This window comes from Ascaphus truei, chromosome 3 (genome assembly GCF_040206685.1).
Source record: "Ascaphus truei isolate aAscTru1 chromosome 3, aAscTru1.hap1, whole genome shotgun sequence".
Classification (NCBI taxonomy): Eukaryota; Metazoa; Chordata; class Amphibia; order Anura; family Ascaphidae; genus Ascaphus; species Ascaphus truei.
This window is the reverse complement of record NC_134485.1, coordinates 127,483,004-127,500,215: the sequence shown is the minus strand read 5'-3', so window position 1 is coordinate 127,500,215 and position 17,212 is coordinate 127,483,004. Positions and strand designations below refer to the sequence as shown.

Genomic DNA, 17,212 nt, shown 5'->3' with positions numbered 1-17,212 from the left:
TCTGGAAAAAATCAAATTGAGATGACGTCCAGCAATCGCGACCAAGCCGTCACATTTACTATAAGCGCACGCGACGGCGGCACTCCGTTTGTTTTGACGCAACGTCGCTGGCACTATAGGCACAGCCTAAAAGAGCAATGGTCACTCTCTATACATTATTATATCCTACCAGTTATTCCGCGCCCATACATTGCCAGCTGGGAACTCAGTGATGTTATATTTTCCTTTTTATATTCTACTAGCTGAGAGACCCAGCGTTGCCCGGGATGTAATGTTCCCGTTCCTCTCTCTCCTCCCCCCTCTCTCTGTTTGTCCCCCATTCACATCAATCCAGTCCCCCCCCCTCCCTCCCTCCTTTACAGCTTCATGTAGCGTGTGTGCGTCAGTCACTGTGTGTTTGCTCGCACGTCAGTGAGTCTGAGGCAGAAACACAAACACACACAGACTGACTGACGCACACACAGTCAGTGTGTGCCTCAGTCAGTGTGTGCGTGCGTCAGTCAGGCTTTGTGTGCGCGTCAGTCAGTGTGTGCGTGCGTGCGGCAGTCAGTCAGTGTGTGCGCGCGGGGCGTCAAAGGCGGGGGGGGGCGTCAAAGGGAGGGGGGGGGGGGCGTCAAAGGGAGGGGGGGGGGGCGTCAAAGGGAGGGGGGGGGCGTCAAAGGGAGGGGGGGGGGCGTCAAAGGGAGGGGGGGGGCGTCAAAGGGAGGGGGGGGGCGTCAAAGGGAGGGGGGGGGCGTCAAAGGGAGGGGGGGGGCGTCAAAGGGAGGGGGGGGGCGTCAAAGGGAGGGGGGGGGGGCGTCAAAGGGAGGGGGGGGGGGCGTCAAAGGGAGGGGGGGGGGGCGTCAAAGGGAGGGGGGGGGGCGTCAAAGGGAGGGGGGGGGGGGGCGTCAAAGGGAGGGGGGGGGGGGCGTCAAAGGGAGGGGGGGGGGGGCGTCAAAGGGAGGGGGGGGGGGCGTCAAAGGGAGGGGGGGGGGGCGTCAAAGGGAGGGGGGGGGGGCGTCAAAGGGAGGGGGGGGGGGGCGTCAAAGGGAGGGGGGGGGGGGCGTCAAAGGGAGAGGGGGGGGGCGTCAAAGGGAGAGGGGGGGGCGTCAAAGGGAGGGGGGGGGCGTCAAAGGGAGGGGGGGGGCGTCAAAGGGAGGGGGGGGGGGCGTCAAAGGGAGGGGGGGGGGGCGTCAAAGGGAGGGGGGGGGGGGCGTCAAAGGGAGGGGGGGGGGGCGTCAAAGGGAGGGGGGGGGGGCGTCAAAGGGAGGGGGGGGGGCGTCAAAGGGAGGGGGGGGCGTCAAAGGGAGAGGGGGGGGCGTCAAAGGGAGGGGGGGGGCGGCGTCAAAGGGAGGGGGGGGCGGCGTCAAAGGGAGGGGGGGGGCGGCGTCAAAGGGAGGGGGGGGGGCGGCGTCAAAGGGAGGGGGGGGGGCGGCGTCAAAGGGAGGGGGGGGGGCGTCAAAGGGAGGGGGGGGGGCGCCTCAAAGGCATGGATTCCTCCCCCTGCATTTCCTGCAGTGGACAGGAGGGGGGGGGCAGTGGACAGGAGGGGGGGGGGCAGTGGACAGGAGGGGGGGGCAGTGGACAGGAGGGGGGGGGCAGTGGACAGGAGGGGGGGGGCAGTGGACAGGAGGGGGGGCAGTGGACAGGAGGGGGGGGGCAGTGGACAGGAGGGAGGGGGCAGTGGACAGGAGGGGGGGGGGGCAGTGGACAGGAGGGGGGGGGCAGTGGACAGGAGGGGGGGGGCAGTGGACAGGAGGGGGGGGGCAGTGGACAGGAGGGGGGGGCAGTGGACAGGAGGGGGGGGCAGTGGACAGGAGGGGGGGGGGCAGTGGACAGGAGGGGGGGGCAGTGGACAGGAGGGGGGGGGCAGTGGACAGGAGGGGGGGGGCAGTGGACAGGAGGGGGGGGGCAGTGGACAGGAGGGGGGGGCAGTGGACAGGAGGGGGGGCAGTGGACAGGAGGGGGGACAGGAGGGGGGACGCAGTGGACAGGAGGGGGGACGCAGTGGACAGGAGGGGGGACGCAGTGGACAGGAGGGGGGACGCAGTGGACAGGAGGGGGGGGGCAGTGGATAGGAGGGGGGGGCAGTGGACAGTGACACACACACACACACACACACACACACACACACCTCAGTTGATGCGCCCTTTCTCAGTTCCGTTTGGCGCCGGAGGTGGGGAGCGACACCTACCTGTACTTCCGGGCGCCGCCACCGTCTGACTCGGCGCCGCGAGGGAGGAAGGGGGTCCGCCATCTTACGCGCCGCGTGGCAGCTGCGGGAAGCGAGGTGATTTGGAGGGGGGAGAGGTGATTTGGAGCGGGGAAAGGTGATGCCGCTGGGGAGGGGGAAGAGGTGATGCCGCTGGGGAGGGGGAAGAGGTGATGCCGCTGGGGAGGGGGAAGAGGTGATGCCGCTGGGGAGGGGGAAGAGGTGATGCCGCTGGGGAGGGGGAAGAGGTGATGCCGCTGGGGAGGGGGAAGAGGTGATGCCGCTGGGGAGGGGGAAGAGGTGATGCCGCTGGGGAGGGGGAAAAGGTGATGCCGCTGGGGAGGGGGAAGAGGTGATGCCGCTGGGGAGGGGGGAAAAGGTGATGGGGAGAGAGGTGTGTGTGTGTGTGTGTGTGTGTGTGTGTGTGTGTGTGTGTGTGTGTGTGTTATTTATTTTTTTGGACCTTTGGCCCGTCACTCCGCCTCAGGCCAATGAGAGGTGTGGGGGGCGGGCCAAGGGGGTGGTGTGAGTGTGTGAGGCCAATGAGAGGTGTGCGGGGGCGGGCGGGCCAAGGGACCAATGAGATTGCCGCTAGGGACACCGGACATCCAGCAGGCAGGCATGCATGCATGCAGGCAGGCAGGCAGGCAAACATACAGTGCTTTCACTAATATAGTATAAGATTACTTCATGCGTTGACGTGGTGGGCCTGCCCTGCCTTTCATAATACACTTAGAACTCAAGAAGACGAAGGCGGTCCTTATGTAATTGGGCAAAAGGACTCAAACAAATCCGTGTAATGTCTTTTGTACTTTTATTTCTTGCCTTGCTTTTGCTTTTGGCTCCATATTGCCCCATTTGAATGAGTGCATGAAGTGATGTCACAGGGTCACTCTCACTAAAGGGGTGGGGATGAGGGCCAAAGGTAAGAAGCTTACGCAATCAGTGATCCCGTTGACCGAGTGCGGGACAAAAACAGGCTTGTGCAGGGCAGATTCAGTTTTTCTTTTCCCTACTTCTCTTCAGTTTTTACTTTGCTGCTGGAGCTGAACAGTTGGAAGTGTTGCGAGTCGGATAACTGACCCACATAAATGTTTATTGAGGAAACCCTTATTTAGAGCAGCATGGAGGACCCTGCAGATGGCACTTCAGGAATCAAATACCACTTATTGTGGAGGTAGGCTGTTACTAATGGTACCTTGTGTTTTATCTTCTAATACAAAGCAAATGTTGCCTAGGGTCCCCCTCCCTGAATGTTACTGGAAATGCAGCACTATACATCAGTAAGGGGTGTCAGTGCACACTGATAAGTTGTTACACTTGTTAGCTGTACAGTTATTTGTAGAACAGGGGTGTCCATCCAGTGTTTAAGGTGTAAAGCCCCAAGGGGATTTATTCTGGCCACATATGCTGTAGGAAATACAATTTGATGGGACTGATGCAAGGATAAGAATAAATGCAATCTAAACAAATGTTATTTGGACCATGAAGTCACCTGATTTTGAAAGGTTATATTTTCAGTAGGTGCTCACCGTTGGGTACAGCAAAATCCTTGGAACACTAGCATAGCTACGATTGATTTTGCTATGAATTGATGTACATCGATACTTTGGAACAGGCATGAAATGCTAACTTTTTTTGTTTTTGTTTTAGTCATTATTTTTTGTATTTCATTATTTTGTGGTTTAGATTAAAGAACCCTTTTTGCATTTATTTAGTTGTTTGTTAATTTTTAGAATAAATGCCAAACATAGGCAAAGAGCATGAGAGAGGTGGCAGCTTGATCCAATTTTCTGTTTTACAAGCTTTGTGTGCTCACTTCATAACCGTGACTACAGTGTGTGGCCACCTGCGACTGCTGGCAAAATTGTACATGAACAGCCGTGGCGTAAAAAAACGAGAACTGAAGCATTATTAACTGTAGGAAATATTTACAGCTGCTCACTGCGATGCTACAGATCGCGGCACTAACGCACGGAAACTCGCATTGACTTCAGGGCTGTGCGCGCGCTTCGGAGCAGCTGGCGGCACGTGCAACAGTTTCAGCCGCGACCTATGGTCTGTGGTTGTGCGTCAGGAGAAGAGCAGGAGATTGAGATGTGTGGGGGGGGGGAGGGGGGTGGCGTGGCCATGACGTCACACAGCTGTCTCGCCCTCATTAGCTGAAATGCCGCAGTGACGTGGCAAACGCTCGGCCACCGCTCCAAAAGACAAAAATCTTGTCTTTTGGCAAATGTGGACGCGCATCACGTTTTCTGCAGGCGCAGTGACTGGGACCGTATCTTGTTCGCGCCGTAGCCGCAAGCAGTGGGGACGAGGCCTAAGGGAGTTTCCGTGTCGTAGTGACTTGATCGGCACTATTGCTATTAAATTAAAAAAACCTTAATGTCTAAAATTTGGTATTGAGAGTCCTACTGTAGGAAAGAAATGTCTTCTAGGTTATTATCCCGGTGCCGGCTCTTTGTGACCCTGGGCAAGTCACTTTATCTCACTGTGCCTCAGGCACCAAAAAAGAGATTGTAAGCTCTATTGAGCAGGGATGTGGGCCTGCAAAAATTCTATGTACAGCGCTGGGTACACTGTCGGCACTATACAGGGGGGAAAAAAACCTATTATTAGCAGTATTTGTCAGTGGCAAAGTCGGGCAATGCACCAACCCCAACATGTCAGACATGGGGCGGGATCTGAGTGAGGATACCTCAAATCTATTTTCTTTCTTATGTAAAGTGTGACGGTATATTGGATGTTTTTGGAGAAAAATAATTTCCGCCATAAACACGACCTGCGATGGTGCTTGTCATTTTTTTCAAATTATAATGACAGAATAATGGTGTGTGTGTGTGTGTGTGTGTGTGTGTGTGTGTGTGTGTGTGTGTGTGTGTGTGTGTGTGTGTGTGTGTGTGTGTGTGTGTGTGTGTGTGTGTGTGTGTGTAATATGTAGAAAGTATAAAAAATTTAGCAACACCTAAAAATGAAGCATATAAAGAGGTAAATGCCTGAATGGTGCACGGGAACGAGGAGGAACCCTGATTCCCTCCAACTTTACAATATAGAACAAAGAATTTGTTCCCAGCACTCCAAGAAAGAATGGTAGAGAGAGGATGTTAAAATAAGAATTTTTACCGATATATAAAGATTGTACAAGGCAAACAACAACACATATCCATGATGTGCAAATGACAGCTATGGACTAAATGGCAGATCAAAATCACATACTCCTATGTTACATAATACACAGAACAAAAATCCTATGTGAGGGAAGGGAACCACGGTAGGATAGACGGGGGAAACAAAAGGGGAGGGGGATAAGGAGGGAAACGATAGGTTCGGGGCACCTAGCCCCTTCTTCTGGCCCGTTCCCTTAGATCAATCCGATCTAGGTTCTTCCCTTACCCCTGTCACAATCAGGAGTTCCCTAATAATATGAACAAACATCAATGGATACAAAAAGGGGTAATGTCTATAGATAGATAGATATCCCACAGTGGGGTACTACAAACACCAATTGTGTCTGACACTACCTCTATAAGAACAGGCTGTCCAACAAAATGCAGTACAGTATAAATACTATAACCCCTAACTCTAGTTCACTCAAGAAGAATTAACATTATGCTAGCAGTGCACAAGTATAAATTCTACTTATATGAGCACAGACTAGAACAGACCATTGCAGTATGAATTATCTAGAATTTTAAGCAAACTCGAAACTGTCTCATAAAATTGCAGTAAGGCACTGTAATACCTAGAAAAAAAACGTATTCTCCGAGTGTAACAACATTGTGCTAATGCACTAATAGCCTGGAGAACCACTGGACTAAAGTGGATGATGTGGCAAGACCTATAGAATAACAGTCTCCATAGTCCAAGAAAATGTAAAACCAGATGAAAAAGCTGCCAGCTGCGAGCTCCTACTGCAGGACGCCTGTGTTCAAAACTGCTGAAAAGGGTTTGATAAATGTAACATATAAATTAACGTGGTACACATACATATGTTCTCAAAACCCATTCCTGCACAGTTAAGCCCAGTAACTTGTTCCTACCGCCACAAATAATGGGTGCTTCTGTAGCAAATGCATTTATGAATGACCCCTTTATACTTTTTTTCCCCCTGCATTTTGCTACGAACATATAGTTTCTTTATTTAGTGAAAGTTATTGGATGCCTGTTGTGGTGGAGATCTGCTTGTAGAGATCAAGAAAAATGCTGTTATTAAGAGATTAACAAAATACTACTTAAATATGCCCCACCTATTTTTCCCCCTCTTCATTTTATGAACTGCAAGATCATCCAGATGACAGCCATCCTGGTCTTAACCATGTCATATCCCCGCTATTTACTTATTTTCTATGAGCGTGGGGGATTATAGGGCTACTGGCACTGTCAATCGCCAGTGTATAAGGAGAACAATACTATGATCTGTGACATTGTCCTTATTAGTTGGCTCCCTTTTGTATTATTTTCATAAGGATGATAAAGCACAAACAAATACTAATTGAATTGATGTAAAGTTTTTCACATGTAATGTCCGGTATTATGCACAGCAAATGCCCCCAAATGTAGATCATATAAAAACCCTTAAAAATTGGGGCCTTTCATGGACGTCAATAGACCATATCCCTAAGACAAAAGACAAGATACATGAACACACATCAAAATTATTATAGGCCTATTAGCAGACTATCAAAAAGTAAAAATAATCTGCAAGGGTCTGAAATTACACACAGCATAAACAGACAAAGAAATGCAAGTCTGCACATAAAATAGCTAGAGAAGTGGGTATCTATTGGACAATAAAAAGCAGTCATCTACAGGAAGGCCCCACTAATACGGCGGGTTCTGTTCCGAGGACCCGCCGGAAAGTGGAACCGGCGATTTTCGTTAGGTGCGCATGCGCAGACCGGCAATGTGCCGTTCTGCGCATGCGCGACAGAAGGAAACCCCTCCATTCTGCGCATGCGCGCCCCGGGCCGGCCCGTTCTACACATGCGAGAACATGGCGGCCTCTTTCTCGGTATCGGCGGATCGCCGAGAAGCGGGGCCCTGCTGTATGTTGTTATAGAATCGCAAATCAGCGTGTGTGTGTATATAATGTGTGTGTATATATATATATATATATATATATATATATATATATATATATATATATATATATATATATATATATATATATATATATATATATATATATATATATATATATATATATATATATATATATAATGTATCTATATCTATTAATTACTGCTCATACGTACATGATCTCTCGGGTCCCACTAGTAGGAGCATATTGGGTTAATTCACTCTGGCTCCTTCAAAAATCCAACATTTCCCCACAGCAATTACTCCATTCATTCTATTACTAGCTGAAAGTACCCAGTGTTGCTCAGGAGTTCTAAGAAACCAACCTCATCCCTCCCCTCCTCTCACCTCCCCAATCCCCTTCTTTCTCTCCCCCTTATCTCTCTCTCTCCCTCCCCTCACTTTCCTTTAATACCTCAATACCTTATGATGTCCCCAATTATTTCCACCTCTCTCCAGTGGCAGACTTACATTTCTGCTGCAGCACTACAGGAGGGGGCCTCTCCGGAAAAGTTAAGGCTCTCTCATACACACCCACATTTTCTCCCCCCCAAAATTGCCGCAATAGCCCACTCTGCCTAATAGTAAATCCGCCCCTGCCTCTCTCTCCTTCAGCACTCTAACTTTCTCCTCATGGATATCCTGGTATCCTACTGTATATATAAGCAGCTGTAAGACAGGCATTCACACCACCCGGGGTCACAATCTGGAAATGAACAGCAGAACGTCCTTTCCACCATTGCTCCCGCTCTACGGCCCGGTAAGCAGGTGATGTTATCCAACAGAAAAAAGGAACCAAATCTCAGCTGCTATTCTCCAGCCCAAAACACCTTCCCAAGGTGCATACATGTCAGCAAAATAAGTCCCTCCTTTCCACCCCTCCCTCCATGTTAAGCTTAACATGGTGTTAAACCTATTCTAATTAGATAACTAACAGATGTTTTTCTTGCATATAATTAGCTTAGTGGATACTTTTTAAACTCCAGAGAAATAAGGTCTGTTGCCTATTTAGGTAACGTTGTGTGCCCTGATTTAACAGAGCGCTGTGGATCTTGCTCCTTTGAACTTACTCCACAATCTGTTATTAAGGTTACTCAACTATGTGCAGATGTGTCACAGCAGCAATTATTGCAGTAAAATCGAAATTAGATTTTTTTTTTAAATCCTGTTTTCAGTATTTTCGTAAAATAGGCACTTAAGCATACTTTAAACATAAAAACATATATATGGTGCTCTGGGAATTGACTGGCCAGAAACAACATGTAGCTATAACAAAGAACACAGACAGAAATGAGAAACAGATATTGTTTGTGTACTAACAATATGGCTCTGTAGCAGGGGAGTAATCCCTGTTCAAGTAATGTGCCTTTAGTCTAGCAGTGTGGTGGTTAACTGCTGGTAGTCAATTAATAAACACCACCAGCCTGATTTAGATTGCTTACAAAAGCCTGTCTGTTGAGATAGGAAGTGACTCCTAAGCTCACTTGTGAGCTGACCTTTGGAGACAGAGCAGAGGTTCTTGAGTCTCCCAGGAGAGACTGACCAAGAAGAACACAGATCTCTGGAGCTGACCTGTCTTGAGCTCTGCCAGAAAACACAGCAGAGCTGATTTCAAGACACAGGGAAAACTACTAAACCTGAAGCTGACACACCCTGAGAGAAGGGAGCTGAACCAGGAACTGAGAAGATTTTCCCTCCAAGAAACAGATAAGACTTTCATTCTTAAGAGACTTCTTATATCTGCTTATTTCATGCTATGTGTTTGGGGCTGGGAGAAATGCTTGACTAAGGGAGATGTGAATTATTGCATAGTGTTTCACTAGAAATACTCCCAAGTGAATAGAAGCTTTGTTCCCCCCCCCCCTGTGTTTGGATGGATTTCCTGATGAAAAGGAAAAGGCACAATAAAGCCTTATTATAATCTCACCTTATAAAAGTCTCCAATTGTGTACCTCTGTGAACGTCCGTCTACAGGCTCATACAGATGTTAATGCTCCCGCTGTTACGTTGCAGCAGGGCAAACACACAGCACACAGGCGGGAGCAACCTCCATTGTAAATGCATTAGCCACGTGTAAAAAAGGTGCAATAACACCTATTTCTTGTGCACTTTGTAAGCACTCTTCCGCCATAAGACACCTTCTGGTGCTGGAAGACCAACAATTTGTTTTTTAATTCAACTCTGTGTGTCCGTGTTGTATTTTTGTACATTTTAGTATACATTTATAAAGGCTGCAGTTCAAGCAATATCCTACATGTGTGTATGTTTTTTATTATTTTTTTTTTAACAAACCAGTTCTGTAGTACGAGAAAATACTTGTAACAATAATAATAATAAAATATACACTTTAAACTTTCATAAGTCTTCTGGTATGGGAAATAGAATAAAAAGCTGCACTTTATTTCTTACTAGCCATATTCCCCATACACTGCAAATAGACTTGGACTTTTAAAACTCCTCACAACCTTATGGTTGGAGTACCCCAGAACCCCTATACGAGTTCTGGGTGATCTGAGCATTAATTAGTTATCCCCCTTAACATAGGAACCCCTTGACAAGTTCAGGGACACCTCACATCCTTATGCCCCATTTACCTTTCTGGTCTGTGCTGAAGCAGGGAATCCTAGCGGTGAGTCGCGCATGCGTTTTGAAGGGGAGATTTTGTCGGGACAATGTGCCTATATGTATTTGGGAATTCGACCTGATTCACGGGTACATTTTTGGGGTATCCAGCAACTCTGGACCCCGACTAGCTAGGCACAGTCTGACAACACTTTCTCGGCAAAACCCCCCTTGAAACTCATAGCCAAGCAATCTCTGCTTGCTGGCACTCCTGTAAAGGTAAAAACATAAATTCTTTATTGCCACATAATTTTACAATATGGTTATACAACAGTTAGGCTCAAGAGCTGACACTCCTGAGCCCCAATACATGGATCAGAGGTAACCAAACAACGCAACCTTTATTAGTGAGCCTGGTTATCCCCCCTCACCGTCAAGTGTGTAGATGGTATTGATGCATATTATTGAATGAATTTAAAAAAAAAATATGACTACTTAAGCTTTTTTAAAAGCTTTAATGGCAGTTTTCATTCCTGATACTGGACAAACATGGTCCCTGTAATAGGGACTTAACACAGTTTGAGAGAAACTGCCTCTAAATCCAGCATGGAGCGGGTTAATTGCAGACACACAATTAACTAGACTCCACCTGGCCACATTAGAGCTCTAAGAAAAGCCTCCTGTTGGAAACAGGAGAGGGATTCCTTAGCTCACATTTGGGCTGACACTGGAAAGCAGAGAAGTCTGCACACAGACACTGTCTTGAGCACAAAGGCTGTGCTGAGATCAAGACACCCAGAGACCTATATTTCCTGGACACAGAGGACCCAGGAACCTGCCAGAGACTGACATGGAAGGTACCTCCTGAGACATTGGGGTGATATGCTGGTAATGGGAATATCCCTCCAGTCCTGCAGATAGGGTCTGGGGGAGTAAGTTAGCCCGTACAAAGGGATAGATAGGGGCTTGTTATTTTATTGTTTTTTTTGTATGTTTTTGCCTGGATAAAGGAACAGGCCCAATAAAGCCGATAGAATTTCACTCTAATCGGTCTCCATTATATTAACCTCTGCACACATCTCTTACAGTCCCACTGTTAGATTAAAATATCCAAGGGTTGCCAAAGAAACCATAACACCCAAAGAAAAATATTAATAATGCCATCTTTAGGAACATGTGTAAGTTTGACACAGAGTTTCTCCTAAGGCACAAATATGTATATAGATATATATTTTAATTAACACACATTCCCAGATAGCTCAAACTCCTACATCCACCACATCATGAATATATATTTATGCCAAAATGAGTGCTACTGAGCGTGGCAAATGTATACGTACAACAGAAGACACTGGTGCCCAATGCTACATCAAATTGACAAAACATATATGGTAATGAGTATAAAGTATAAATACTTGAATAATAATAGTAATAACTTGTTTATTTAGTTAAACCCTTTGGCCAAAGTGTCGGAAGCCTGCATTCCAACGTCAAGGTAAACCAAAAATGCAGGTCCTAACACTAAAACTGTGAACCCTCTGTGTGTGTGTGTGTGTGTGTGTGTGTGTGTGTGTGTACACATACACACGCAACCCACCCACCCAGTGGCAACATTTCTGTAAGGCCTGATAGGTCCAGGCCTAGGGCGGCAACATGTGGGGGCGGCATTCTGAGGCCCCGCTCTCTTCCCCACTGATTACTGGGGGAGAGCATGGGTCCTCTGTAAAGATCTCTTACCTTCTCTTTCGTGCTGCCTCCTCCTTTTGCAGCATCACTGCGTAAAATTACGCTGTGATGCCACAAAGTGATGCGTTGTCATGGAAACACATTGTCACGTGATGTTGCGGCGCAGGAGGCGGCGGCGGCTCCGGGTAAGTGCCAATGGACGGCAAAATGTTAAATCCGCCTGTACTGTATATACATGAAGAAAACTATTTCTTCTTTATTGTTACATCATTCTTACTCATCCATATTCAATTTCCCCCCTGCCCTAGCTATATCTCCTCAGCACTTCCCTGTTATCTCCTTTCTGTGGCTTAGTGTAGGGATATGGATTGTCTTTGGTGTATTTAGCAAATTTGGGTTAGTCAAGGTAATCACGTTGCAGAAGTCTTTATCTTCAAGTAGGTCAATTGTCCATAGACCTTGTGCAATTCTTGCCTGCAGCTGTATTTTTTTGGTGCACTACAGAATATTTTTAATCTTTTCATCACTTTTGTAATTTTCATATAACCCTCCTTGGAGCCTTAGTTTTGGAGTTTGATGTGTTAAAGATAAATAAGCAACGCAACCATGGTTAATTAAGAAGACATTTACCTGTGTACCTGTTCCTAAAGAACCAGAACTATATTAAGGGGGAGACTATGATGTGACTATGATGGCAGATGCAATAGATATCTTCAAAAATGGTTGGACAACTTTTTAGAAAGGAAAGGTATACAGGTATATACAGTACCAAATAAATAAATATGGGAAGGATCTTGATTCAGGGAGAAATCTGATTTATTTGGAATGAGGAAGGAATTTATTGTTCCCCTTATCATTGGATGATATGACTCTGGGGTTTTTTGTTTGGCTTCCTCTGAATCAATATACCGCAAGTACAAATATAGGATAAAGTATCTGTCGTCTCAATTTAACATAGGTTGAACTTGATGAGCATATGTATTTTTTCAATATCATCTACTATGTAAGTGTAGCAGGGTCGTGTCACGCTAAATGTGCGTCGAGGTTTGATGACATCACGACGGTGATGTTTTGAAGCGTGGCACCGCCATCTTGGTGCAGCAGTTCCAGCAGCTTCAGTTGCAGAAAACGGCTTGTATTGTGACTTTTTTTGATACATAGTTTATCTGACACCTATTCAGAGCTGACTACACTGGTCTATGTGCCTGTATATATTGTAGCCACACAGTGTCGACCTCTGAGCTGCTGCTACACTTTGTGTGTGAGATTTATACCTGTAGCATGATATTTTGGGATGTAGCCATCTAGAACTGCTTCAGAGAGACCTGTATTTTCAGCAGTGTATTGTGAGGTATTTGGTGGGCTTTTGCTATTCAGCTATGTATATGTATGTATGTATATGTGTTTGTAGAACAAATATATAATCGCTGCGCTTCTCCAAGTAGGGAGCATGCAGCTGGCGAAGAGATTGGCCATACAAATGTGAAAAACAAAGTGAATCCCTGCGCTTCTCCCTTTGGGATAGAGGTGTGTGTGTGTGTGTGTGTGTGTGTGTGTGTGTGTGTGTGTGTGTGTGTGTGTGTGTGTGTGTGTGTGTGTGTGTGACCTCGCATCCACTCTATTAATGAAAGCGGTCACAATAAGCCGGTATATAAAGATATAGTTACCATGTCCGGCGGTGCTCACAGGCCAATGATAATAGGGAGGCATGAGAAGAAAGAAACCCGTTATGAGCACTCCGATGTACCAAAAATGAGAAATAACAATTTATTAAGCTGACACAAGAACATTAAAAAAACAGTACAGAATAATTAAAATATGGCATGGACCCCTGACACGGGCACTGCAATGAACACAGGTGTATAAGGAGGGTGAACTAACACATAGGTCACCAATCCTATATAGAAACAAATACAGAATCACCTAAATCCACATATAAATGAATAGCTGGCCAAAAATAAAATAACTTACCTGAAACGGGGGTCCTTTGGAGCTCATCATTGGTACCCTGTTTTTTGTTTTTTCTTGTGTGTGCCGGTTTTGATACAAAAAACTATAAACATGGCCGTCAGGACTACAAACGTAACCGTGGGGTCATCAATCGAAAGCGGATTTCTACTGGCTTTCAGAGCAAACTCTGGCCTAGCAGCCATTTTGTGTCTAGCGGGCAGATATTCTGCCTGTGACCGGGGCAACGGGAACCGGGGCGCCCCCAGATGTTTGGAAACCACAGAGCAACTCTGGTTCAAGTAAGAAAAAAAGGGGAAAATGTTGAGCCGCGTGGATTGCTACTTTAACTGTTATTGCATATTTTTAAGTATACTAAATAAATATATAAAAAGCCTGATTCATAATACATTGATATGACATGCAAGGGTACCGGTCCCGCACACGAATGCGGAAGTTGAGACCGACTTATGGACGACCCCAACTTCAGGTGGTGAGTGGCGAGGCTTCACCACAGCAGCTGAGGCCCAGCAGCAAATGGAGGCCAGGCAGCCAGACACAAAAGTTGGGCTCAACCTCTGGCCTGGTCCAACTTCCAGTGTGCGGTGGCCGGCGCCTCACAGCCACCATGCACAGGACATTTGTCCCAGTTCTGCCTCCATGTTGGCGGCCCTGCGTCAAAGCACTAACATACGGGACAATTATGCAACACAGCTTTCCGGGACAGTGCAATGAAATAAGGAGCAATCCATATTAAACGGGACATCTGGCATCCCTAATTGTTATACGTTGAACAGCATATACCATAAATTACATCACCAAAGTCATTGTACGTCGAAAAGAAGACAAATAACACACAGCTTTTTTTATGTACAATAAGGATTTAAAGGAGCATTACCTTCAAAATGCTATATTTTAATTTTTTATAAATTACTGAATTTGTGTAGAATTAGATGATACTGCATTTGTTTTATCTCCCCCCCTCTGTCTATGCCCTTTTTAATTAGTTTTAATGTATTAAGCTTCTTTGAGAGAACGGATTGATCGGCAGCTAATAGATAATTACATTATTGTAAATGTTGCATCTATTAAATTGAAAGCGAACACAAAACAATTGTATTATATAAGCATCCCAATTCATGGAGGAATATGCCACTTAATAAAGAAATAAGAATTATAGGTAGGATTCTGTTTTCTGTGCCTATTTTTTTTGGTGTTTACTTTTTATTAAAAAATTAGTCCTAACAATAAAAAGAAACTTGACACCAAAATCAGTTTGGTGTTTAGTTGTGCACTTTTTTTTATTTCCATACTTCCATGTTTTACATTAGTTCTCCTACCTATGGTAGAAAGAGGTGGAACACAATAGGAAATTACTGTGTGCTTCATTTCAGATTTTTTTTTTGTATCGGTTTTAATCGGAAGTGCAAAATGTCTGTGGGGTTTTTGAGTTAAAACTGGAATCCCCAACTATATTGATAATTGATCAGCTATAATTGATAAGCTTAGTCCATGATCTAGATATCCAATCATTTGGAAAGTGGCTTCAGCATAGCATGTGGCTCTCTTCACTTGAGTAAAGCCAGCTATAATATTTGTGTTTATGTATTTTCTGCAGGCCTAGCATGTCTGGTTTACATTTGGTGAAGCAAGGCCGGGACCGAAAGAAAATTGACTTGCAAAGGGATTTCACAGTCGCTTCACCAGCAGAATTTGTCACTCGTTTCGGAGGGAATAAAGTTATTGAAAAGGTACGTTCGAATGGACAACCGTGGCTCTTTAAATGAAGATCACAAAAGAAAAATTTGCCCCACGGCGCCAAATAGATTGAATTGAATGTGCGTCAGAAACATCTTTCCTTTTTTTCTTTAAATGAAGAAGCACTTCTACCATACACAGTATATTCAGGGTTGCCACTACTCTGGGTTTAACCCATAGTCTTTGGGTTTTGACCACGTATCTCCGGGCTCTGGGTTTACCTAGTAAACCTCCGGGTGGTGGCGTTCGGCGGCGGCGGCTCCCGGCGTCCTCTGAGTCCTCCTGGCATCTTCCCCTGCAAGTAACTCCTGACAATATGGCTGCGCTGTGTCAAATGGCGTTACGTCACAGCATCACGTGACGCCCATTGCCATGACAACCAAACGCTATGTGACACCGCGTTGCCATGATAAGGTGATGTCACGTGATTCCTCTGCGCCATAAGGCGTCCTGTTGTCATGACAAATTGACACCGTGACGCCACTTAGCGTTCCGTTGTCATGGCAACGTGGCACCGTGTGACGCCGCGCGCCCATTTTGACGGGTTGCAGCGGGAGATGCCGGGAAGATGTTGGAACGATACCAGGGAGATGCCGCCGCTGAAGGCAAGTGCGAAATTTTAGAATGTTGTCTCCGGGTTGGCCTTCAGTAGAAGATGGCAACCCTGCGTTTACTGCAGATTTTCCAGACGTCTAGAAACTTACAGTGAGCCTAATTCACTTAACTGTCGCTTCACTACAATGAACGTGACTGTTAAACGGGTACCCGAATATAACAGGGATAGATTTTAGTTTTGGATATTTTTGGTTATGTACATTCAGTGGAAAATTATAAGACTCTTTTCACAAACACTACAACACTTTAAATACATGATTCTCGATAATATTAATATTATTACATATGTTCTGCAATTCAAATGAATGTGCATAAATAAGCAATTTGTTGTTTTGCCATTAAATTAGGAATATAAACAAAATATATCATTATAAATAGCACCTTAATTGTTATCATGACCTATAAATCTAAACTCTACAATAGATATATCTCTAATAGTGTAAAAACTGACACTATTTCCAAGTGATATGTGAAATTTGGTGTTTAGTTTTTCTTATATGGCATTCACATGCTCTCCTCCTTTAAAAGCATTCAGAATCCACCATATGACTCTTGGACCTTCCCATCTAAGAGTTCATCATAGAACAGATTAAAATGTTGAAAGATTAAACAATATATAGTGAAGTATTGTTTTACTTATATTGTTTAAAAATGTGGCAATAATTGCAGTCCATGTCTAAAACAGTAGTCAGTAATACATAAAGTTCCCACAGACTTCCCAGCACCCTCGCTGATCTCCTGCAGTGTTGCTCTCCTGGGTTCCGGTACTTCCAGTTTCACCACATCACTTCCAGTTTTGTCCGCTACTCCAGTCCTCCAACACATGGTTGGTCTCCCAGTTCATCAGGGGTGGGTCTCTTGGGTGTACTCACTGTTTATAGCCCACAGTGTCATTTAACCCTTTGTATACCAGAGCAGCTGATTAAAATTTAAGTGCCTTGGTATATTCTACTGTATGACTATCTCACATTAATACCTTCACTACAAATGCATAAAAATGTAGAAAACAATGCCTAAAACTAAATAAGAACAAAAAAGGATAACTGGATAAAAAGAGTATCCCCAAAACATTCCATTTATATACTACGGAAGTAAGTGTCTCCAGAAGCAGGGGGTCCCTGGAGCGGAAATTAATGTGATTCAGCTCCAGAGACACCCTGCTTCAATCCTGTATAAAAAAAAAATACAAAACAAGGAACGGCTTGGATTGCCTCCTTCAAATAGCAGTGGAATGAATTGCTGTATGGTGCAAGTCACTGTAACCGGACAACAATTAGATTCTTATATGAAAACACAACTGAGACCAATAAGACCGTTCTTTATGCTTTATATTTCTTTAATTACATTTTCTTGTCTTAACTTTTGTTTTGTATG

At 45.6% G+C, this 17,212-nt stretch overlaps 1 protein-coding gene across 5 annotated transcripts in view; it reads left to right on the top strand.

The window, feature by feature from the left end:
• Positions 1-17,212, top strand: part of ACACA (acetyl-CoA carboxylase alpha) — a 286,049-nt gene that overhangs the window by 3,635 nt on the left and 265,202 nt on the right. For 2 of the 5 annotated variants that reach the window (XM_075589503.1, XM_075589501.1), the window contains exons 1-2: positions 3,175-3,368; positions 15,084-15,216. In XM_075589503.1, coding sequence (XP_075445618.1) covers positions 3,316-3,368; positions 15,084-15,216 — 186 coding nt within the window. In that variant the 5' untranslated portion in view covers positions 3,175-3,315. Of the gene's footprint in view, positions 1-3,174; positions 3,369-15,083; positions 15,217-17,212 lie in introns of those variants that run through there. The other 3 variants (XM_075589505.1, XM_075589502.1, XM_075589504.1) reach the window with 2 other exon arrangements.